Genomic DNA, 26,001 nt, shown 5'->3' with positions numbered 1-26,001 from the left:
TGATACTATGCAGTAGTTGCCTTTCTCTGTCTGGCTTACTTCACTCAGCATAATGCCCTTGAGGGGATCCGTGTTGTCACAAATGACAGAATTCCCTTTTTCCTTTCTTTCCTTCTATATATACATATGTGTACATGTGTGTGTATGTATTTCTAGGCATACATACATACCACATCTTCTTGATCAATTCATCCATTCATGGACACTTAGGTTGTTTCCATATATTGGCTATTGTGAATAATGCTGCAGTGAACATGGGAATGCAGATATTTCTTAAAGATCCTGTTTTTATTTCCTTCAGATATATACCCAGAAGTGGGATTGCCAGATCATATGTAGCAGACAGTCTTCAAGTTAGAACATACCTTTGTGCCATTTGACTACTTTAGTTGACTACCCAATGTGAAGTAAAAAAGTAGATTTCTGGGTTAAAGTATTCATCAAAACGGAATTCCCTAATTTAAAAAATCTTTACTTTCCTTTTTAATTTTGACTGTGGTAAAATCTCATAAAATAAAACTCAACAGAAAAATGAAAGATGTACCATCTTAGCCATTTCTAAGTGTACGATTTAGCCTCCCCCATCTTTTATTTATACAGTTGATTTTTTAATCTAAATGCAGAGCTTTCCATTTCTTTCAATTACATTTTATCTTGTTGGTTTTAGCTTCCAGTCAGACCCTACCAAGGTACCTTCTGACCCTGATTCCATCATCCAGTTTTCTGTATGAATCTCCCTCTCTGCTTTGAATCACTTCCAAGTTTGATCAGCATCTATCCTGTTTGTTTGCCTAAGCTGTTAATTAAAGTCTAATACTCGGTTTTCTCTGTGCTGGACACTGGATTCTGTGCCTTTATTGAGAAAATAATATGAGTATAGGAGTTGAGAAATCTGAGCTTTGGTCCTGATTCTGGTTCTCGGAGGCTGTGTGACCTTGGCAAGGGCTTCCCCTCTGGGACTGGCCTTCAGTGTCCTTACAGCCCTAAAATGATGCTCCTGTCCCAAAATGTGTCTGTCCTGCTTTGTTTTTTCTGCCAACGTCTGTCACCTTCCAGAGAGGGAAGTAGGACTTAACAATAGAATGTGTTCAGGTTTCTGTAGATGGTGGCACCTGTGATTTCTTAGGTCTCAATAGAAAGATTTGTTTTTGTAGCAGTTCCTTAGTAATTCGGATCAAAAACATAGTCATTCAACACCTACTGTGTGTTGGACACCTTTAGGTACTTGGGATACAAAGATGAGTAAGATACAATAACCCTGGCCTCTAGGAACTCACAATTTCATGAGAGAAACATGTATACAGCCACTGACTCTAAAAAATGTGATACATGCTGTAAGAGATATAAATAAAAGATGTGGAAATGCAGAGGAAGAAATCCCTTATTTTGCTTTGCACAATTTTCATGGAGGAAGAGAAGGGCATTCCCGTCAGCAGGAACAGCATGTGCAAAGTCCCTGATGTAGGACCAGGCTCAACCTGATAGACGAATGGCCCAGGATGTCTGGAGACCTGCTCCACAACTGGATAGCTTCCCAGCTTACAAGGCAAGGTCCCCTGCTTTATCTTACTTTGCCATATTTCTGGGAAGTGAGTAGAATGGGAATTATAACCTTATTTTGCCGTTTCCAAAGCCTGAGGCTCTGGAGTTTCCTGCTTTGACCAAGGTCACACAGCTTGGGAGTAATGGGGCTAAAACTCGAACCCCAGTTCTCTGACTTCAAGTCTAGGACTGTCTCCAAGTATGCCCTGCTGTTCCTCCACGTAGCGTCTTACAGAGGTAGAAAATAAGTTTCTGGTGATTGTATCGCTTCCTTTCTCTGAGAAAGAGCTGTCTGTGCCTTCCTCTGTGTTTCAGAGGTGAATAAACTGAGTCCTGGGAATGGTTTGCCAGTTACTCGCAATCGAGAGCATTAGACAGCAGCAGAGCCGCAGCGAGCTAGATCTTGGCCCAGAGTTCCCAGGCACCACCTCCCAGGCCTTTCCCGTAGGCTGGGTGGAGAGAGGCGCCAGGTGGCACTAGTCCAGAGGACCATGAGCAAGAAGCAGGAACAAGCACAGCAGTAAAATGAAGGCTGAGGCGGTTCCCCATCAGACGGATTTAGAGACAGAATCACCCGTGTCATCAGAATCTAACTCATGCCTCTATCCGACTACATCACCATCTCAACTTAGAACCCCAGATGCTCTGAGCTCCTTCGCATGGGCTTGGGGGGCCATAGGGAAGCCATGTCTCCCAAGAACACTCTTACGTGCTGAGCAGTGGAATCAAAATCAGAAATGGGAGTAGCTCCGGGGACTTGAGCCATGGGAGGTGCCCAGCGCTGACCTATGTGCTACTGTCCAACCCCCTGAAATGTCCTGAGGTCCGTCTCCGGGGAGCCCTGGCTGGGCTGGGCTCCCTCATTCAGTTATCCTGGGATTCAAGGAAAATCAGACAGAGAAACAGATGCCAGGAAGAATGATTTGATGAGAAGGGAAACTCAGCCGATCACCAGGCCCCTAGTGGAGCAGAGGCATCCTCGCCTTGAGAGATCCTCCTGAGAAAGGCCGCAGAAAAACTTCTGGGCAAGAGAAATTGTTAATTTTGTTGGCTGGTGAGTTTTAAAATTAATCCCTGAGTTCTGCTCGCTGACCTTTTTCATTTTGTGGATCTCACAAAGAGCATGATAATGGCATTCACAGACGTTAAAAGCAAAGACCTTTCTTAATTGTCCACAGACCTGATGACTGCTCCGTGTCCAAGGGTTTGCCCCCCGCTGCCCTGCACCCTCTGTGTTTCTCTCACTTCCTAGGTCTTGTTCACATGTGCATTACCACCCACTTCCGAAAACACTTCCTCTCTTCTGGGCTTCCTGGAGCGTCTGCTCTTCTTCAGTCTCTTTTGCTGACTCCTCCTTCTCATCCCAGCCCTGACCCGTTTTTCCTCCGCCTTTGTAACTTCACCGAGCCCTGTGGCTTTAAATATCACCGAGAAGCTGGTAACTGCCCGATTTATACTTCTGACCTTCCACCTCTCCTGAGTGCAAACGCATCTCCCCACCTCCACTAGGATATCTAATTAGCACCTCAAACTTAACACGTCCAGAGAGGTAGCTCTGGATTTTCTGCCACCAGCCTGTGTCTTCCCAAGTCACCCACATCTCAGGGAATGGCACCACCATTCATTCTATCAAGAAAGCCCCAACCCTAGAAATCATCCTCTGTTCCCCTCCTTCCCTTGCACCCCAGCTCCCAACCATCAACCAGTCCTGTCAGCTATCGATTCAAAATGTGGTCTAGATCCAGGCCCTTCTCCTACCACCCACTGCCACCATCCCACCCGGTCCACTGCTGTCCCTCAATGGCCCCCCTGGGCCATTGCAATAGCTTTTGGCAATAGCCAATCGGTCTTGCTCTCAACTCTCTTACCCTCTAGAGCTGGTTAGTGAAGCCTTCAACACTGAATCCAGATCATGTTCCTCCTCTGCTCCATCACTTCCCAGCATCCTTGGTGTAAACGCTGAAGTATTCTCCCTGGATTCTCAGATCCAGGTCATCTTGCTCCTGGTCACCCCATCCACTTACTAGGCATCCTGGTCTCATCACTGTGGCTCAGCATGCAAGCCTGCTCTTGCCTCATCTGTCTGCCTGAAATGATCTTCCCCAGACCTTCAAATGATTGGGTCCATCACTCAAAATGTCACCTCCCCTGAATGACTTTCCAGGCACCCTGCTTATGAATAGCCCTGACACCCTTTCCCCTGACCATGTATCATTGTTCTCTACACTAATTACCTTTAAATGAAATTATGTATTTGTTCTCTTATTCTTTTGATGTCTCCTCAACTAGCAAAGAAGCTCCGTGAGGCCAAAGACTTCTGTCTGTCTTCTCTAATAGTATATCCCCAGTGCCTAGAACAGTGCCTGGCACACACAGTGTGCTTAGTAAATACCTGTTGAATGAATGGATTTGCTCTTTTGTCAAAACTTTGAGTATTCCTTATTAGCCAATTTTACAAAGTCACTAAAGGATTTTTTTTTTTTAAGATTAAAGCTCCTCAAAAAGTTAAAAATAGAACTAGCACGTGATCTAGCAATTCTACTTCTGGGTTTTTAGCCAAAGAAAATGACACTAATTTGAAAAGATACACAATGTGCACCCCCATGTGCGTAGCAGCATTATTTACAATAGCCAAGACATGGAAACAACCTAAGTGTCCACTGATGGGTGAATGGATAAAGAAGATGTGCTGTACATGTACAGTGGAATATCATTCAGCCATAAAAAACAAAAAATGATCTTGCCATTTGTGACCTTCAGGGCATTATGCTAAGTGAAATAAGTCAGAGAAAGACAAATACCATATTATCTCACTTATGTGTAGATACTACAGACAAACAAAATGTGATCATAGATACAGAGAACAGATGGGGGTTGCTGGGTGGGGGGGCCAAAGAGATGAAGGGGGTCAGAAGGTACAAACTTCCAGCTGTAAAATAAGTCAGTTCTTGGGATGCAATACACAGCATGGCAACTATAGTTAATAACACTGTGTTGCATATTTAAAAGTTGCTAAGAGAGTAGTTCTTAAAAATTCTTATCACAGGGAAAAAAATGTTGTGATTAAATATGGTGACAGATGTTAATCAGACTTCTTGTGATCACTTCTCAATATAAGCAAATATCAAATTGTTACATTGCACACCTGAAACTAATATAATGTTATAGGTCCATTATAACTGAAATATAACAAAAAGCAATTTTGCCATTAGGTCTGTTCCTCTATGCACAACTATTTTCAGTCTGTGGGCCCTTCCTACCTTTAGCTTCACTTGCAGATGTTATGGATTGTCTTAGTTGATCTCAAGATCAGGCTGCTATTCAGAGGTCACTTGTCTCCCCATATTCCTCTGTCCCCGAAGCCCATAGCCCTTCCTTCTCTGCTCAGTTGCTCTTGAAGATTCCTCACAGTCACACAGGAAAGCATCTGCTTCTCCATCATTGTTTAGAATGGAGCAGAGGAAAAGCAGCTTAAGTTAAAACTCCAGAGCATTTTATTGGATCCTATTCATTCATCTATCAGGGATTTCTTGAGCCCCTGATCTGTGTCCAGAACTGTGGTGGCCATTAAGGATGAATATCATTGTCCTAGTTTTCAAGGAACTCATAGAGTAGTGGGAGAGAGAAGCATGCAGACAAAACAGAGTTGCATGACAAGTACCATATGACGACAGAGAGGGCTCCTGGGTTCCAGGGAGGACAGGGACTAACTCTGTGAAAGGGGAGAGCGCATGGAGACATGGAAACATGAGAGGTGTGGAGTGTTTGGACCTGAGCAAGCATTCTGTGTGGCTGGAGCTCAGGGTACCCTGGAGGGAGGGAGATAAGATCATTAGTGGCAGAAGACAAACCAGCGAAGATAGGCAGAAACCAGGTCATATGGAACATTGTATGTTGTGCTAAGAAATTTGGGCTTTATTCTAAAGCTGTTGAAAATCTAATGAAAAGCAGAAGAATGTTCTGATTGAAATTTTTTAATTCATTCAGTTGTTCATTTAATCCATTCATATAACCATGTATTTTGAGTTCCTATTGTGTACTAAGCCCAGTGCTAGGTTCTGAGTGTATGGTATTTAATAGTCATTTTCCTTGACATTATAGGGCCAACAATTCATGGGAGCCAAAGGAAGAATCTTTGGCTATCTGAGAGCTACATGAAAGAGTTATATGAATAGAAACTTTATGATAGCAAAGAATGGAAACAATTCCCCTAACAATAGATATATATTTGAACAACTTATGGTATGTTCATGGAATAGAATATTATGTAGCCTTTGAAAATGTTTGTAAGCATAGGAGAAAAATATATGACACTCCCTAATAATATAGGAGAACTATTGATCATGCTCACTGGGAAAAAATGGGGTAAAAATGTATACAGCATGTTCTGTATCAATGAGGAAAAACAAGCATAAAAATGACCATCAAATATACAAAAATATTAATTACAGCTGTCTCTCAAAACAATTATAGTTTTTCTGTACCAAGAAGTCTTCTATATCAAGCACATATTTACTTTTCAACCCAACACTTACTGTAAAGGAGAAAAGATGAACAAAATAAGAAATGAAAGTCCTGGGAGAAAAAACAGGACAGACATCTGTTGACCTGGCCTGATCTAGGTGGCCTTGCCCCTGGGGGGCTGGGATGGTGTGAGCACTTCTTGCCTTCAGGCGAGTCTGTTAGGACTGGCGGCTGGTCATTGCCTGCGTAGCCATGAATGTGAATGTAATAGCTCTTTCGAAGGGAGTACAGGAGAATAGCACTCTGGTATGGCACGTTCTTACCCCAATGAACTCTATGTGACCTTGAACAAGTCAGGGTCCCCTTTGCCTGGTCATCCACCTCTCTGGAGGATATTCTCTAAAGACCCTTCCAGGAATGGGAAAACCGGAGGATCCTGGCCACCCGGGGAGAAGGGGTTCTATTTCAAAATAAAGACAAGTGCCTCCTAACATCCTATTTTTCTCTGATCTTCAGTCTCTTCCAATTCTGCTAGCAACTAATATTTTCTTTTTCTTTTTTTTCTCTTTTAGGAAATGATCGAAATGGCTTAGATTTCAACAGGCAGGTAAGGACTTTCAGAAGAATACCTTAATTCTATAAATGTGGGGGGTGACATGCATGCTATGTCCACTGTGGGGATTATAAAGAAGATTCATTATGTTTGAGGGTGTTTATTTGTAGCCTCATAGCTTTCAGGATTGGAAGGAGCCTTTAAAGTGTGTTTGCACCTCAGCGCATCCCCTAACCCAAATCCACTGTTGGGGTCTCCTCTTCACTACCCCATCAAAAGAGTGCTGACCAACAGAGCAGCAATTAGATTAACTTCAGGCCAAATATGGTGCAGAATCTAAGACAACAGCTCTTTTCCTGCCAAAGCCTGAGTTGCCTCTTAGACGAATCTGGCTGCAGGGACCATGTGTATGTAGAGGAACTGATGGAGGTCTGGAAGATGGGGTGCTCAGGTTCCTCAAGGAACTCCTGATTTAAAGTGGGGGGCAAGAGAGGGTAGTATATAAGCTGGCTTGGTGGGACAGTGTAGCCACAAGCTTGGTGCCTTTGAAAGAAGCCAACATTGGGGGGATTGGAGCAGGTCAGGGAGGTCTTCAGGCAGGGAAGGTGGTAGTGGACATTGCATCTTTAAAGAGAAAGGTGAGGCAGAGGGAGAGGAATGTGCCTTTGAGGTTACGGGATGATGGGAAGCCAGAGGTGAGGGCAAGGACAGATGGTGGGAGCGTTTGTCGAGAGGGGGATGTCTAAGACCATCTGCGTTTTTTCAGCTGAAAAATTAATTTACCTCATAAGTTTTGTGGGGTCGGGGGCACATACACTATGCCATGAATGGGGATGCAAAGAGCATATTGACATGGTTTCTGCCCTGGAGGAGCTCACAGTCTAGTATGAAGAGTGGGAAAGATACAGGAGAGGGGGAGGGAGGGGAGAGAGGCTCTGAAGTGGGTAATTATAATGCAATCTCACACCTGCTCTACTAGAGGTGTGTAAAAAGTGTGGTATCAAACAGGAAGGGGTACAGTTCATTCTTCCAGGGAGTTCAGGTCAGGCTTCACAGAGGAGGTCATATTTGAATGTAGCTCTTGAAGGAGCTTGAGTGTGTCCAGCGAAGAGCAGGGAGAGAAGGAGACCGCAAGGGGGAATGGAAGGCAATCCCGATGTGGGGGTGCACTGGGTAACTCCTCTCAGCTGGTACTCTGAGTCCAGGTTTAGACAGAAGTCAGAGGTGGGGCTGGAGGTCAGACTCAGATGTGTATTCTCCTTTAGCTGCAGAGTGGTTTGAAGTCACTATTAGCATTTCCTTAAAGACTTGCAACTCTGGGTACATCCTTCACAGTCAGAGAGAGGAATAATCTTCAGTGCTAAGCCCAAACCTCTTAGGTAGGCAACTTCTGCAATTTTGCTCATTGGGAAAGTTTGCTAACAAGTAGAGGCCAACTACTCTCCGTCTGCACGCGAGACCTAAAACAGGCATCGACTGCTGCAGTGAAAGAGACATCTAGGTTAGCTATGAGGAAGGACTTGCAGCCCACGTGGCTTGTTAAACACTGGAACAGCTACCAAGGGTGGGAAGCTGTAGAATCAGCTTCTCATTCAGGGCGTTTAACTATGAGACAGATTCTAATCGAAGGGAGAGTTTGGCCAGGTTTGTGTCAAGGGCAGGAGGACAGAACAGGTTCCCGAGGATTCAGCGATCCTGAAGGTGTCTTGAGCAGGTGCGGATGCAGCCTGGGCCCTGTGCTTTCCGCCATGAGGCCTCAGAACTCCAGCCCAATGTCTCCCTCTCCCTGACTCCGGCCCTTGGATGAGATGCACAGGGAGGCGCCCACCCCACAGCAAGGTGCGGCCACACCAGGCGGTCTGGAGGTGGCCCGCTCCACAAGCCCAGGAGGTTTGGCTGCCTGTGTGATCTTCCTGAGGATTAAGAAACCCTCGTGCTTGAGACATGGCTGGAGGCAGCTGCTCCAGCCCTGGGCAGCCCACAGAGAGGCCCCTGACCCTTTGAACGTCTCTGGGGGTCTGTTTCCCCACAGCTGGGGGGATGTCTCTGAGCTTCTGCCGGGTGTGGGAGTCCCTTGAGTTTGCGTCCCTTGGGATAGCCTCCTGGGGTGGGGGGAGGGTTGTTCCCTCCCTTGGGAAAAGGCTTTTGGATTTCTCATTACCGACAAGAACAGACACGATGGATCTTCCCTTTAAAGAAGGGGAATTTTGGAGGAAGAGAGGCTCACACAGGTCACACTCACTTACATGCTCACACTGGGGCTCTTTTCTGCTCACTAGCACACACATCCACACCCTGCCTAAGGCTCTTTGCTCTCTCACACTGCCCCTTGGATGCCATCAGACACCAAAGCCCACATGGTCACCTTCACACCAGCTCCCCTGCAGGCCTGCAGGTGGGCACCCAGGGTTCCCGAAGTGCATTGGTAGTTATGCCTTCACTCTTCACAACATGGAAAGTAACGCTCTGGCCACTACACTCACTGCTTTGGGCATTCTATCTCATGTAATTCTCACTTTAAACCAAGTGCTACTATCCCAATATACAGGTGGCAAAGGATTGGAGAGATTAGGTAATTTGCTGAAGGTGACACAATTGGCCAACTTGCAGCTTCTGGATTTGAACCCACATCTCTGACTCCAGAGCCCATTTTCCCAGGATGCCTTGCTGCATCCTCCTCTGCAGTCTCTCAACTCTCCTCTCCTTGTACATACACGCTGTGCTTAAGGAGAGGCCTGGGAGCCAGAGGCTGAGCGTGACCTCACTGTGACTAACTGGGAGGAAGTGGGAGGTAGAGGGAGGGGGGAGGGGAAGACAAAGTGGTTGTGTCAGAGTGGCCTCTGCACCTGACCCAGAGAAGGGCTTGGCAGACAGGAGACAGGAAAGCAAAGGATGCCACTGCCTCAGTGAAGCTCTGGTTGGAAGGCCCAAGCCAGTTGGTGCACCTGGGAGTCGCAGCCAGGTGCTGGGTGAACTGCAGTCCTAAAGCTACATGACCAAGGGCCATGGGCTCCACAGGAAGTGCCTTGCTGAGCCTCCTAACTTCCTGGTCCCAGGAAAGATAAGACAAAGCTGAGAGGCAACAGAATAAGGGTAGATCCCTGGACCTTAGGGAGTCGGAAGTCTGGGGTGCCAGTGCGGTTTCTGGCCCTCACTAGTTGCTGCCCTTGTGTAAAGCCCTTCATCTTTCCGGGCCTCAGTTTACTTGTGAGCAAACTGAAGACTTGTGCATGGATGGTCTTCAGGGCCCCTGCAGTCTGCAGGCTATGGTCCCATCTTTTTTCTCATGCCATTTTCTGGCTGGTTAATTTGACTTCCAATCTCCCTTCATTTTTTTCTTTGAAGAGGAACAGGGAAGCGAGTGTCCATTTCTTCACCCTGAGCTGCAGAGAGTGAGGGGAAGTAAGTCACGTGACATCTCTCCAGCCTTGATGATTTTGTGTGATCCCGTGACAAGAACCTTTTGACAGGAGCACAGACAGAAGGACCCGGCAGGCTGGTTCTGGGGCCAACCATTCCTTCTTCTGAGTGTTTGGTCATTCATCCCTAAGCACCAGGAAGGAAGTGCCATTTGTAACATAAATTGCAATACTATGCAGTGGGTTCTGTAAGAGATCTGAGTGCTGAGCCCTCGGATGCTGCCTGAGAATACCATCAAATAGATGCTGCCTGAAGCGGATGGTAAGGGAAGAGCAGGGGGTTTGAATGGCCAAGAGGGCAGCAAGAATATTCCAGGTACAGGAGACAGTGAGTGTGAGGCTCACTGTTGCAAAAGGGCATGGCTTCAGGGGCAGTGTGAGCTCCACCTGGGATGAGACGGTGGAAGATGGGGCTGGAGCTGTGGGCGGGGCCAGACTATGAAGAACTTGGAATGCCCAGCGAAGAGTTTTATCCTGTGGGCAGTCGGGAGCCAGTAGGTGTTTTCAAGCATGACTAGTTTTACTTAATGAAAGAACATTAGAGGGGGTGTGGGTGAGGAGGGAAGGAAGGTTGAATGGAGAGCTGATGCAAGAGAGGCCTGAAGGAATGCTGTCGTGGTAGGAAGGAGTGGGCAATGCCAGGAGATGGATCATAGCAAAGAGGTTAAGCTCGCAAACATGGGGCCAGACTGCCAGGTTGAATCCTGGCTTTGGTACTACCTGGGTGGATGACCCTGGGGCAAGTTCTTCAACTTCTGTATTCCTCAGTCTCCTCACCTGTAGAATGGGGAGAGTAGTGGTGCCTATCTCACAAGGTGGTTAGACAAACTAACTAAGGTTAAACCTCCAAACTAAGTAAAAATATCATCTTTGCCCAATTTACATAGAAGATGGCCTCTCTGGAAAAAGTCAGTGCATTTTAAGAGTGTGCAAAGACATTTTGTGCTTGCATAAAGAACACAAGTGGGTAAGCAAATGCAAGTGTCTGGAACACATCTGCAGTATAAATTCTTAGCTGCCATTATGACTGTGTCAGTAGGCAGGGAGACTCAGACTGGAGAGAGATTTCTGCTGTAAGATCAAGGGGATTTTGGCAATAGGTTGGATGTGGGCAGTGAAGGAAAGGGAAGAGCCCAGCATGATCCTTAGATTCCTAGCTTAAGATGCTGAGCATTAATTGGACCATAACCAGAGACCAAGGAGACAGGAGGTGGAGCCAATTTGTCCAGATGATGGGAAATGGTGGAAGGGCAGGTAATGGGCTATGGTGCCCAATACATGTAAGAAATTTGGATCTGGAGCCCAGGAGACAGGTCAGGACTGAAGACACCTACTATGGCATCACCACTAAATCATGTGAACTGAAGCGATGGGAGGGAGGTGGTCACCAAGAGGGTGTGCAGAATAGGATAGGGACCCCGGGCAGACCTGAAGAAGGTGCACAAAAGGGACAGGCTGAGGACTGAGTGCCTGCAGGTGAGAGTAAGAAGGAATGGTCAAAGGGGCTGGAGGAGAACCACATTCACGAAGGAGAGATTTTCATGACAGTGTCAAAGAACGCAGAGATAGTGTGGCTCTCAAAGCCTGAAATGGTCTGGTTTGGCGGTAAGGCACGTGGCGTTGACCTACTGTAGTGCCCGTGATAAGGGCAGGTGCCAGGTGGTTGCGGCCGAGGGGTACTGGGTGTTAAGGAAGTGATGGAGACAAGTGCAGCAGAATTCCCTTCCAAGGGGCAGGATGATAAAGGGGCAGAGGGCTTGGCCTAAATGGGAGACAGTGTGAAGGGTAGATGCAGTGTGGTTGGGTACGGGCCTAGGGGAGGTAAGAGATGCAGTCAGTACAGGAGACAGAAAAGAGACAGAGGGCAGACCTACTGGGGGTTTGGCCCAAAAAAGGAGAAGGGCTCTTCAGAGAGGGAGAGAGGGCTCAGTGCCCTGTCAGTGAGTTCAGTGGCCCAGGAGATAGCTCTCCATTTCCATTTCCTGCTCTTTGGACCATGAGGTAGCTTCAGAATGGTGTTGGGAGGTAGAATTAGCTTTAAAGGGGCTTGGTGAGTCCATGATGGTAAGGGTGCACTGGCGAGCCCCAAGCTGCTCTGTCTTGGTAAAACCGGATCCGCCATCATCCAGGGCCATGAGTTTCCATCAAAGATCAGAGCAATGTTTCCATGTATGTTGTCAAACGCCCTCTTGCTAGAAGGCTTCTGCAAAGTTCTCTGAGGCCAGAAAAGAATCCGAAGCAAGTTGGCGGGTGTTCCCATCCCTGAGTTTCTTGCCCCCAAAGCTGAGATCAGGGGCCTGGGATTGTCTCTTGGTTCCAGGTTGACAGCATTCTCAGAACACCTACACCGATACACCGCTGTCCTGTGCCCGCCTCTGGACCCCCACGCCAGTAACTGAGTCCAGAGCAGTTGGCCGCTGGGCCCCCACATAGCATTCAGCTTTAAATCAGATGAGATGCTCCTTCTCTGTTTTCTTGAAAATGAACCACCGTGATTCTCTGGCTGCTGATATGCAGCTGATTTGTAATGTTTCATGGCTCCGTGGGGCATCTTCTCTAAAATATACAACACTCAGCCTAAGGAAAGGTCTCTTGACAATTCAGCATGATGGAGAGGTGTCTCCAGGGACACCCATGAGGGAAGCACGGGGAAGGCAAGACCAGGCTCTCCAGCTGGCAAGTGCGGGTCTGCAGTGACGGCAGTGAGGCCCCTCGCCTGGGCACCCTGGGAGCAGCCTCAGGAGAGCGGGCACCAGAGCAGCTGGCACAGGGGGGCAGGAGGGAATGAACTGACCGAGGGTGACCCTTCCATTCCACCAACCTGCACTTAGCTGAGTAGTGAGGGGTCAGAGGGGAGTAGAGCACGGTGCCTGCCTGCAGGACTCCAAGCCGGTGGGTAAGCAAACGCCACAGAGGCTGCAGGGGAGGAGGAGGGCACCGGCTTTATGACAGTGCCAGTGGAATGGTTCAGAAAGCCAGTCAGGGCAGTAGAGCTGGGCGTGGAGTAGGCTAAATAAGCTGGAGGGACGCTCTTAGTCCTCCCTGTGAAAGACCTTGGAGGGTGAGAGTGAAGGACAGTGAGACCCTCGTCCTCTGAGGCTTGTTTCCTGTGGCAGGATCCAGCTCCTGTTTCAAACTTCCGGCTGGAGGCAGGATGAATGCAGGGAACCCGCAGGCTGAGGCAGGGAAGAGGATGAGGAGCCGGCCAACCAGATTTTGCTCAGCCCTACGGTTGGGTTTTAGAGGGTTGATATATAGAACATTCCTCCTTTTTTTTCCCCAAGCAATTGAAAAATAGATATAGGAATCTGGCAGATGGTGCTGCACTGGGATGTGGTTTTGATGTAGGCCACAGTGGGGCTTTCAAAGACCTCACTCCAGAATTAAATGCACCCGCCAGGTACAGATAGAGCTGGTGGAGAACAAATCTTCAGAGTACCCTCCGAGCCACCCAGCATGTCTGAAAAGAGGGCCCAGAAGGGGCCAAGCTGCACACACCCACTTCCTTCTAAATCTGTGGTGCTCAGCCTCATTAGACCCAGTGTCCCTTGTAACAAGGATTCTGTGAAGCCTCTTTAATATCCTAGAATGAAATTTATAGAAAACAAGAATAAAAACCACTAACATACACTAATTTGAATAACAGGCAAACAAAAAAATCTTAAATAAAATAATATGTATTTCAACAAGTGAATCCCTGGGCAGAGTCCCCTGGAAGATTCAGTGAGCTAGTAGGAGGCTCATGCCTATATGCATGTGACAGACACAAATACAGACTGATAGGTATGCAATGTTGGCAGTTCAAGAACCATGATTTTCCAAAATGTTAAACAACTCTTGGTAAACCTCCAAACAAAGTAAAATATAATCTTTGCCCAATTTACACAGAAAATGGCCTCTCTGGAAAAAGTCAGTGCATTTTAAGAGTGTGCAAAGACATTTTGTGCTTGCATAAAGAACACAGTTGGGTTCTAGGCTCCTATGATTAGAGGCAGGCTACTTTCTGCCAAAATGAAAGTTGTATGGGATGCAACATGTGTTTCTTGTTTGGTACAGTCTTCTGCATGGCAGGATGTCTAGAATGCCTGTCCTCTGTCCAGTAAATGCAAATCAAGCCTCCTAATTAGTAACCCAGCCAGAAAAACCACCCCACAGATTTCAGAAAACAATTTCCAGGTCAGCTACCACCCCCAGTGAGGACAGCTGTTCTAGACCCACCAGGGAGATAAGTCACTTCTACCAGGAAGCAGAGAGGGAGATGTTCCTCTAGCTGTAGTCCTTCCACACAGGAAAACCAGGTGGTGGAGAAATGGAGGCTACCCCAGCGCTAGAAAGAGGCCCCAGAAATAACACGCACAGCTTCTGTCCTCAGAGAGCTTTCTTGCTATCCCATGAGGGAGACGGGTCTGCAGAGGTCCTCAGGATGTCAGAACAAGAGTTACGTCTGCCTCGCCAGGGAACCACCAGGACTTACCGAGTGGTTAGGTAGGTATAGAACAGAATTTCCAGGCAGGAGATCATTGATGAGATTAAATGACCCCCTCCCCCAAAGTGATTTCACCACTGCCGTCAAGATAACATAACAGTGGCAGTATGTATTGGTCCTGCCTGTGTGTAGGCAGCCAGTGCGAAATGTTCGATATTCCTTATTCCATTTAATACTTAGAGCAACCCTGTGAGTATTTGGGATCATTCCCAACTACTATGCAGATGAGGAAACTGAGGCCCTGAGAAGCTAAGGAATTTTCCTACACTCATACCATCCAGAAGTGGAGAATTTAAAGCCAGGCCGCCAGACTGCAGACTCCATGGTCACCCCCTACCAAGCCCCTGCCCACTTAAAGGTCTTGCTTATTGGAGGACGTGGTCCGATGTTGTGGCTGAGCTGATTGCCTGTGTTGGTTAGCCTCTCTGTGCCTTATATTCCTCCACCGAAGATGAGAACAGTAATAATGTCTATTTCCTAGGCATGTTGCAAGGATTAATTATAGCTAAGATGCATAACTTAGAATAGTCTCTGATGTACAATAATCGACCAATAAACATGAGCTCCTGTTGTTTTCTGATGAATAAAAACCCATAATTTTCCCTTCCTCTCCTCTCCCTGTGTGACTGCTGAGCTGGGCTTGCACCCATTTAGATGGGCTGCAGATGCTACTAGAAAGGCAATAATCCCTCAGCCTAAGCCCCTATACCCACTGCAAGTTTTGGTGGGAAGTAGGTGATAAGTGTCCTTGCTTTCAGAGGAGTGGGGATTTGTCCGCCTTTGCCAGCCGGGCTTGGCACTTTGCCTAAGGCTTGGATGTCAACTGTTTCCTGATCGTGGCCCCAGGCACCAGCCCCAATACTTCCAGGACAGAGCCTTACTGAAAACAAGTCTGTGAGGAGCAGGTAGGAACGAGAGCAGCTATGGGTTTCTCAGGAGGGTTTCCCTAGTACACCCTGGCTTAGCAGACTGCCCCAAACACCACTACAAACTGGGCATGGAGTCTGGGACCTCACACTCTCAGGTGCCAGCACCATCAGCCCACAGATGCATCCAGATGGGGAGAGGAGATGAACTGTTTCTCTCTGCTTAGGTGTGGGGCGGGCAGCACTGGGGATGCACGCGGAAGAGCAAAGTATCCGAACCCTCTCTCGGATTCTGTATGGATCTGACCACACATTTTCTTTGGACTGTTCGGTGAACTGCCTTCAGTAGGTGTGGACCGGTGAGGTTAAAAGCAGTGCCCAGCTCTTTCTCTCTCACATCGGAGTCTCTTTGGGGCAGGGGTTTTGAAAGGGAAGATGGATTTGTTCCCAGACAATCACAGAAGGCATTCACGCCACTTACTGAGTCCTTCACAAGCAATATCACATTTACACGTTATAGCAAACAGAACAGTAGCTTTTATAATCTCCATTTTACACATGAGGGAACTGAGTCTTGGAAAGGTCGAGGGACTTGCTTAGAGCCAGGACTCAAACCAAAGTCGATGGCATGTGACAGGCACTTTGCATAAAGTCATCTTATTTGATTGACATTACTTACTCCTTACGACAGCCCGGTGAGGTAAACATCATTATTCCCTTTATACAGCTGGGGAAACTATAGCACAGAGAGGTGAAGTAACTTACCCAAGGCAGAGCTCAGATGTACACCAGGGCTGTCTGACTCTGCACTGTACTTGGGCTGCTTTTGAGTGAGAGTGGGAGAGAGCGTGACCACACGCCTTAGATAAGACGTGACCCAGTGTCACCCCGAGCCCCTCTCCTGGCACTGTACAGTCCTTCTCCACATTGCCAGAGCCCTCTCAGGCTGACTCCTGCAGCCCTCTCACGGCTGAGCCTTGCCAGCTGGGGTGGCAGAGATAGTATCTGCAGGCTCCAGGAAGGTTGCCAGGCAAAGGGTGGAGTGAGGAAGGGTTCCCACCCAGAGGGCTCCCCTGGCACTGGCAGGAGCCCTTCCCGGGGCCTGTGCGTGAGAAGGCGGCAGGGAGGGAGGCGTGTTTGCCTGTGTGGATGCCCGCAGGGCAGGGGGTGGGGCCGGGCTGTGCTCTGCCCCCCAGTCAGAGGGCTGTTGAGGCAGCTCTAGGAGCCAGGCGATTACTTCTGCCAGAATGAGCTGTGGCTGAAAATAAACCTTTCCACCTCAAACTTCCTTCTCCTGGTCCAGCCTAAGAGTGGCTCTGGAGGTCTCCCTGAGGGCCCAGGCGCTGTTTCTGGGTACCTGTTCGGTCTCTACCAGGTCACATCCCATTTCCGCTTGAGGACTTCATTAAGCCAGTAGGATTTTTTTCTCACAGTAACTGTGTAAAATGGGTGTTATTACTCCCCTTTGACAAGGGAACTGAGGCTCAAAAGGGTGAAGTGTCTTGAAATCAATTGGCAGAGCTGGGACTTAATCAGTTTACCTTTATTCAGGGTCTCCTTGCTCCCTGGCCCTGTATTCAGGGCTGGTCTATTGTCTCCAAATCCAGCTGGTTTTGCTAATTGCAGCTGCTCCCATCGTCCTCTGGACCTCTGCTGCTCGAGTTCACTTCGGGTGTTAAACCTGCCCCTTTCCCCTGTGTGGCCACTAAAGTACCCTCGATTCGCAAGAGCTGAGGATCCTTGGCTTGTAGCCTGCTTTGCTCTCCTTTCTTGGCCTCTCCTGCCCTGAACTGGCATCTTCTAATATTTTCTCCACACATGTGGTTGGCATGGACTGCTGCAGGGTGTCCCTGGTTTTAGGCTTGCAGACGACAAGGTAGTGGTCAGAGGCTCAGCTCTGGCATCATGACACAGACCTGGATTCGAATCTCATCTCTGCCAACAGGAGCTGTGTAACCTGGTCACTCACCTTCTCTAAGCCTCAGTTTCTGCCTCCATGAAATGGAGAGAGTAATAGCATCAACCTTATGGTGTTGTCAGGAGGAGGATTAAAGGAGATGTTGAGTGTAAAGTGTCTGGGACATAGTAAGCACTCTGCAAGCATGAGTTGCAGTTGCATTTAGCTGCTGCATTTCTATACCAGCCTAGCTCTGCTTTGCTGAGTCTTTGCTTGGCCCTTGGGGGCCTCTGCAGGCCAGAGTTTCACCTTTTTCCAGGTGGCAGTTCTGCTCAGATCCCAGCTGTTGGGTGTTCTTACCTGTGCCGTCATATGTGACTCAGCCCATTACTAGAGCAATAATAAGAAAAATATGCCACGCTCAGTCGGTGCCAGGCAAACACAGGCCTGCCTCACTGTACCTAAGAGTGGTTCCCAAAACGTACACAAGTCAAAGTTTTGTAAACTAAATCTTCTTTTTCTTCTCCAAGAGAGCCTGCTATTTAAAGGAATATTAGACCGAATCTTTTCAAAAAAATAAAGACTGCCCTTTTATGGCCAGCTGGAGCTAAACGTCAGCTACAGGGTTTGCTTAGGGTCATATATTAATCTTGCTTTTCCCCTGGATGGCATCTTCTCGAAGAACATATGAAATCCCAACAAGAAAAGATTTCAAGCTTCACACCCCCACTGTGGATGGCTCCTCAGAGGGTTGGGAAGTGGGCTTTGTAGGCCACTTGTGTACCTGGTACACTGAGGCCTGGAGAGATTTGGGCGCCCAGTCACTGGGGGTAGGAAATGATGATTCGCACAGTGGGCAGTGGTGCAGTGCTCATTTCTGCGCCCCCAGCTCTGGGCTGGGCCCCTCAGAGAGGTGCGGCTGAGAGGATTAACCAAGCTGCTAGGGCAGGAGCTGCCAGGCCAAGGGGGGTTAACACCACTCTGTCGTGGGGGGCAGGGGGCGCAGGGTGGGAGGGCAGTGCAGCCGCCCAAAGGCAAGGCCTCCCTTCTTCCCTGACATGAGCCGGAACCAGCTTCCTTCCTGAGGATCCGGTGCTTCCCCTCCTGCTCAGCCTGGCAGCACAGAGGGTGGCTCCCTGGCTAGCAGGGCACTCCCCAGAGCCAGGCCTTGCCCCCAGGGGCCTGGGAGGGACAGACTCTTCTGGCATTAAGCAAGCGGGGAACAGCAGGATCTGGGGAGGCCAACCTCATGAGAGGCCTCGAGGTCCCTTCTTTCCTGGGTCCTCAGGACGTCCCAGTACCACCTGGGGGCTCATTAGGAGCAGTGAGAGTCCTCTTTGAGGTGATGGAGGTGTCCTGAAGGCAGGGAGGGACAGAGAGAGGGACGGCGGGGGCCCCGGCCTCTACCTCCAGCCTTCCTCCCCATCTCCCTGCGGGGATCTCATTCATCTTTTCAAACTTAGATGTCTTGTTCTCTAGGTAGCCCTCAGGGACCATCCGCCACCTTCTATGGCTTCCACTATGAGTCGATCTTCCTCCCCAACCCGACTGTGAAATATTTGAAGAACGGGCCCATACTTTATTTTCTACAGTAGAGCAATGCTTGGCACAGAGCAGAGACTCCATTCAGTGTTTCCTAAATAAATGGATTGATGGACAGTTGGGATGAACCTCCCACCTACCCACGATCCCTCCATCCTGGGCGCCATGAACCCCCATCTCTCTGCTTTTCAGGCCCTTCTGTTCTTCGTGCTGCCCTGCTCCTTGTCGTCTTTCTGGCAGTCGGTGAGCCACAAAAACTCACCCCTTTCCCCAGGAAGGTAAGCTTGTTGGGTTTATGCAGAGTGTGCAGTGAGCTCCAGCCGGCCACAGCTCTGGTAAATATTTCCCAACTCTGCCCCTTGCTGGCTGGGGCCTGGGAGCTATTGGCCGAGGCATCTCAGCTGTTTGCTCAGTGGTTCCTGGGTGCTAGGAACTACCCTCCAGGGCATCAAGGTCTGCAAATAGGATTCTGACCCACCCAGTTTTCTAAACTCTTTGAGGTTGGGAGTTGATCACCCAGCTCAATATCCTAAGGCAAAACAGGCCCCTTGCAGACAGCCCTGTAGGGAGCAAAGTGGCTCTCACGGGACTGCCCACTCTTTGCTGTTTTAATGGAAACTGTGTGGTTGGGGGTCTCCAGTCATCTGATGCCACCGTGACTTGATTTTTCATCAACTGTGGAGACAAATCTGCGCTGAACCTCTAACTGGCTCAGTTAGAGACAGAGACATATAGAATCTTAAGGCTGAAGGGCCCCTCAGGGCATCGCCCCTGTTCCCAGGAGGTTTCCACAGATCTGCTGTCTGGCGCAAAGGCTTTCTTCTTCCTGCCTTCTATCCTGTGTGTTGATACACTTATTTTATTCATAATATATTATCTTACGACTAAGTTTGTACTGTCTGCAGTGACATTTTAAAAAATGTAGAGAATTTTTATAGAGCTAAATATATTCAATTTCTGCAGTCTGAGATTTTGCTTTTTTTTGATGTTAAAATAGTGTTTGTATGTAATGAAATGATCTGAGTACTTGAGATCAGTCCCTTTGGTATTCTTATTTGGCAAAATAAAGCAACCCTATCTCAACTCTACCCCCAACCCCCCAGAAAGGAAGAAAGATTTACTTTGTCAGGAACCTGAAAAGCCATAGGGCCAGTGATCCCAGCACAGGCTAGCGTTGAGAGGGCTGCACTGGTGGGCCATTCTTTCTCCTGATAGACCCCTGTTGACCTCCCTGTGGTCATCACCCCTGCAGGTGTCACTCTCCCTGCCTCCGCTGCAAGGCCTGAGTTCATCCCTTCACTTGGCTGCCCTTCATTACTGGAGAAGAGCTATCACCCCAGAATCTCTCTTTTTACTTGCAAATTTCCAGAATTCCTTACATGATTCCATATATCAGGTTTCTGATTGCCTTGCTTGGAGCAATTATATACATAGTACATGAATGCTTTCTTGTAAAAAAATTTAATAACAGGGATACTAAAGACTTTCGATCTCCGTTCAGTCTCAGCCCTCTTCCCAGAGGTAACTCCCGTTACTAGTGCTGTGTGTTTATATCTAGAAGACTTTCTTCTCTGCACTTACAGGGATGTGGGTCCGAACAGAAACGTATGACTGTTTAAGGAGTTTTTTAAATGCATATATATATATATATATATATATATATGCATACACACACACACATATATATATATGTATAAATTATACTGTGTGCATTCTTCTGCAACTTTCTTTTTAAATTTAAAAGTAAGGTTTATAGATTGTTTCATGGCAGTCATATAGAGCTGTATGGTTTTTATCAATGACCACATAATATTCTAGTTTCAATATAATTTTACTCTCCCATTGCCCTGTCAATGGATGTTAGGTTGCTTTGAATATTATTTTTTTACATTGCTATGATGAACTCCTTGAACTGGTTCGTGCCTTGATGCCTTTATACACATATGTTTTGATCTACCAATCACACCCTTTAAGTATAGCATCCCCAAGTGCACAACATTCAATTCTCAGATGCCATCTGGCTAGGCCAGAGTACAGTGGGACCATTTGTTCATTCCTTCATCCATTTACTCAGTCAACAAATTTTTATGGAGCAGATACTGTATCTCTATTGTATCCTGATTCCAGTCATTTCCAAGCACAGATAAGACACCAGCTGGCCTGTTTTCATGGAAATTACATGGTCAAGTAGGAGAACCTCCTCAATAGTCTACAGCTGTTAGCACAGCCTATCCTACAGATTTTGGAAAAGATGATGCCACACTGTCAACTTACCTGCTTTTAGAGTTAGTGAATGTCTCTCAAGTCATTTTTAAATATAAACTGCTGCTTCCATTTGTACAGGTAATTTTCATATTCTAAGTAAATGCTTTTTACATTTGCCCCATCTATGCTTTATCTTCTTACTTTCTTTCTTCTTTCCATATTTTCAAGTTTTTGCAAAAAATCTTGATGCCTTTGTGCAAAGTACTAGCTAGTCATGCTCCTTGTGGAGAGATTTGTTAAGTATGCATGCTACATCTTCAAGTTACTGATAATATTCTTAGTAAGACTGCACCATGAGCAGAGTCCAATGGCATAGCATTGGAGACATCCCTCCTGGATACAGTGACTCATTCATCAACCCTCTCTCAGCCCATATGACCCCATTTTGACTGCCAGGGACAATGCATATATACATGTATACATGCAGACATACAATAATTACAGCATTCACCTGATCCTCATTTCCAGAATCCCTATGTAACAGGAAATGAACCTAGTTTGGCATGGCTTTCTAAGTCAGTGGGATACAGTGGAAAAATGAATTCTGGATCCAGTCAGACCTAGGTTCAAATTCCAGCTCTGCCACTTCCTAGCTGTATGGCCTTTGGAAAACCACTTGGCTTCTCCAAGACCCAGTTTCCTATATTCTAGGACAGTTGAAAGTATGTCTGTATTAATTCCCCATATATTCAATAAGCACCCACTAGTGACAGGCATCATGCTCTGTGCTGGACAGGCCATAGCAAGCAAGACACATCTCTCAGGTAATAAATATGCAGAATCATTATCTTCATATTGTTTGGGTGACAAAAAGAAGGAAGACCCTTCCTGCAACAGATTTGACAGACATGGGACCCTAACCCTTGAGACCTAGGTGAGAATCAGAGATCACTTTCCTTTATAAGTAGGGAAACAGACATATTGTTAGACAGTCCCTTGGCTCCAGTTTACTCAGTCTTTTAGTAACTAATTGGGTAACTGCCCCCGAGCCTGAGAATTTTGCTTACACTGTCGATTGTGTGGGTTCACCCGCCATTGCGGAGCTCCATCTCAGGCTAATAAGGAAAACAGGACAAGATGTGCTCAATAAAAATGGAACCAAAGGGCAAGCCCAATGTTAAAGAGAGCTAGATACAGCGGGGCTACCGTTATCCAGAGGGCCAGCGGCCTCACCTGTTTAAAACCCAGCTGAGAATAAGGAAGTAAAATGAGACCTCAAACCAGGCCCTTTCTCAGAGCCTCACACTTCTATTTTAGAAACAGTTGTAACAAGCGTAATGATCTGGTTTTTCCAGCCCTTAACAAATAAAAGCTGCAAATTTGAGCAGGAATAAAGGGGGCTGCTAGAAGCAAGCATACCAATAGCAGCAGATAAAAACCTGGTATGAGGAAGAAGGCCAAAAAAAACCTGGAAAAGCAGCACTGCAAAAAAATAAAGAAAAGAAAAAAAAAAGCAATTGGGGGCCATTTAGTGCTGCAGCGAACAGAGGACCAACATTCAGGATCCCAGAGGGCATGACTGCTTTTAAAAGGAGTTCACAATTACAACTTGAGTCATTGACTAAATCATCTTTCAGCTACTCTTTAAGGGAAAGTATGTATATAACACCTTTTAACAAGATCTCTATTCAAAATGAAACCGATAAGTATCTATCTAAAACTGCAACAAAGGGCCATGGAGCTTCCAGGGATAGATTTCAGTGACTTTCAAAATCTGCTGATTTGGGAAGGCCTCCTCAGAAAATCCTAGGAATTTGAGAGATGTGTTGAATTTTAAATCAGGTGACTTGGGTTCAAATCATAGCTCTCCTGCTAGGCAGTCACCAATTAGATGTCTGCTAGAGGATAAGTGACTTAAGATGCGATGAGAGAAGATGGATTCCCAGTTATTGCTGAAAATATATACGCATACACAGGCATATCTGAATAAGTGTGCATTTATTTACTTAGATAACATGCCCTTCAACCTCTCAAGATTTCCCTTTCACCAAGCAAACAAGGAGACTCCACAACCAACTTTAATACTTCATGAGCTAAGAAGTTCTACACACATATATGAAATTTTGAGTGCTTACTATTTTCAACCTTAATTTTGTTTCTAATCTAAAATTAATAATTAGCTTTCAAAACCTAAACATCGCAGAAGTAAGTGGCTTAGTAAGTGAATACCTTCTAGAACCCTAAATTATCAGCCATCAATTATCGGCAGCTGGGTTGGCCATGGTCTTTCCGATTATTTTCTGTATTCTTTTTGTCCTGCAGACACTCAACAGAGAATTCCTAAAATGAACAGCCCTTTGTGGTAAAGGATAAACCTTTAGAGGTGGAGATACACTTTCGATCCTAAAACTGTCCATTCTGTCTCCCCCAATCCGTTCTTGCTGTTCTGGCCTTAGGTGCATCCCCACCACTCCTTATCTAGACAATCGCAACAAACGGCTTTATAACTAGTTGCCCTGCTTCCGGCTGTACTCTCTTCAAATCCATACCCCACACAGCTAGTAGCATAATTGAACTACGTGAAAATCTTACCATGGCGCTCCCCTTTGCTCTAGTTACACTTGTTACACCCAGAGCCCAGTCCTGACTCCTTTACATGGCACACAGGGTTCCTCCGAGGGCCCCTCGCTGCCCTCCCACCCCACACTGCAGCAGGGATGAACTGCTTGTTGTTCTTGAACATGAAGTTCTGTTTTACCCTCTGTGGCATCGGACAAGCTGTCCCCCTTCCCGGCATGCCCTTCTCTGCCCTCTCCCGGCAAACCCCTTTTATTCTTCCAGGGCTGCTCAGAAGGGCTTCCTTTCTGCAGAGCCTTCCTTATCTCATTCCTCTTTCTCTGCCCTGGTGATGTGAATCGTGCACCACTACATATACTTCTGATGCTCAAAGTATTGCAGTATAGTTGATTCCTTTTAAACTGGCCATCTCCTAATTAATCCGGGGAGTCCCCATCCATCTTCATGGCCCTAGTTCCCCTTGGTATACAGTGGGTGCATGCTAAATGTTTGTCAAACTGAATTGAACTGGGAATGGGACTTATGGGGCAGGAAACACCTGCATTTAAGGCATGCCACATGGAAGACTGTCTACTCCACTGCTGTCAGAGCAGACCTGGTATCAGAGGGCCAAGAGAGGTGCCTCATTTTATTTGGGATGTTGCAAGGATATAGATACAAGGACCTCATCTTTACTAGAAGACTATTCTCAAAGATGAAACTCCCAGGGAAAACTGTTTACTTGCATTTCTAGCCAATGCTCAGACTTTCAGGGACAAGCTTCCAGATAACAAGCCATTACCCAGGAAATGCCCAAGAGGATCCCATTCAGATATGGTGCATATTTTACTTTCAGCCTCTATGCAGGCCTCCCAGGCTGCGCTTGTGGCAATGTTTGCACCACACGCAAGGCACACAGAGGAGGCGGGGTCAACAAGCACATTCCGGGTGGAAGACCAATGGGCTGCTTCTAAGAGTGGTGTAGGCAGACGAGGGGAGGGTCTAGAGGCCAAAGACCCAAACAGAAAGCCAGGCTCTGCTCTTCCTGGCTGTGCGACAGTAGGCATGGTACTCAAATTCTCCTACTCTCAGCTCCTACATCTGTAAAAACGGTTTGATAAAATTATTTTCCTCATCGAATTATCATGAAGAATAAATGAGGATGCATTTGAAAGAGCTTTTAAATCTCTATAAAGTGTAAAAAAAATTCCTTTCTCTCTTTCTTGAGAGGAGGCTCTTAGAACTGACCTGCTGTAGTATTTCACAGCCACATGGCGCTGTGCACACACTCTCACGCATCTGCGTGTGTGTGCATCCAGGGTGAGCGGTGCATCTGCCTGACCTTTCATCAGTTTCCCTCGGCGCCCACGGTAACAGGTACCCGTGGAGGGGTGGGGGATTTCATGGTATGGCTCAGCCTTCCCTTTCTCCTGCCCACCTATCTTCTTCATAACAAGGGAGGGAATGAGCAAATATCAAGGTCCTGGAATTTATTCATACATGTAAGAGTCAAGGGCATGCAGATTGCGGGTTCCCTAGCCAAGTACATTATGTTATCATATCAAATAGATGTGTATTTATTCCATATCTGAACTTAACCCTGGGTAGTGATGGAGATCTCTTGAGTGGAGACTGTTCTTTTGACTAGGATTAAATCTCATTAGAGCAGTAGGTTTAGGGTTATACTAAATTATTACAGGAGCCAGAGTAGACAGCAACATCAGATGTTAGAACTAGAAGGTAGGACCATGCCCCAGTGCAATGGAATGGGCTGAATACCAGGTCTCCAGGCCTGGCCTGGCTGTGAGTAACTCTTGCTGTATTACCCAGAGCAAGTTATTTCCCTTGTCTTGGCTTCAGGAGACAAGGGTGTAAAATGAACCATTTGGAGCTACCTTTCCTTCCAGTTCTAATGGGGAAGGAAGAGAATCAACCCTTGTTGAATGTCAGCCACACACTCGGCATGCTCTGCAGTAAGCCACGTGACAAGTCTATGATTTCAGAGCTCCATCACACACAGTAGGTGTCTGTTAGGTTCATGAGAAAGAACTAGGGAGTCAGATAGAGTTAGGGCAAAATCTCAGCTCTATTTTTTTTTACCAGCAGTGTGACTTTAAGCAAGTTTATTGACATCTCCGAGCCTCAGTCTTTTCATGTGTAAAATGGTGACATAGTAATACTTATATGCTCACAATCTACTTCCACCTCTCTCTTTTGTACATGGTAAATTTCTTGAGTAGATTCCACCTGGTCTGTTTCCCTCCTTTCCTGGAGAAATAACCTAGGCCTAGAGAAATGAGTGAAATAACTTAATATTAGATCATACAACTAGTTAGAAGCAGGGAGGGAGCCCGAAGTCAGGTTTCCTGGTTGATCTGAACCTCGTGCTTGTTTCCTGGGTGCCCTTTCTGTTGTTATCATCCCAGCTCTGAAGAGGACAGCAAAGTCCTCCCAGGCTAGGCAGCCCAGGT

General features: G+C 46.9%; 1 protein-coding gene across 4 annotated transcripts in view; it reads left to right on the top strand.

Annotated features, from left to right (window-relative positions):
- Window positions 1-26,001, top strand: part of POU2F3 (POU class 2 homeobox 3) — a 73,404-nt gene that overhangs the window by 21,870 nt on the left and 25,533 nt on the right. For all 4 annotated transcript variants that reach the window (XM_073239602.1, XM_073239601.1, XM_073239599.1 and 1 more), the window contains exon 3: window positions 6,579-6,613. In XM_073239602.1, coding sequence (XP_073095703.1) covers window positions 6,579-6,613 — 35 coding nt within the window. The remainder of the gene's footprint in view (window positions 1-6,578; window positions 6,614-26,001) is intronic.

Source organism: Manis javanica, chromosome 6, assembly GCF_040802235.1.
Source record: "Manis javanica isolate MJ-LG chromosome 6, MJ_LKY, whole genome shotgun sequence".
NCBI classification, from domain to species: Eukaryota; Metazoa; Chordata; class Mammalia; order Pholidota; family Manidae; genus Manis; species Manis javanica.
Note: the sequence above shows the minus strand (reverse complement) of the source record. Positions and strands in the feature narration are given on the sequence as shown.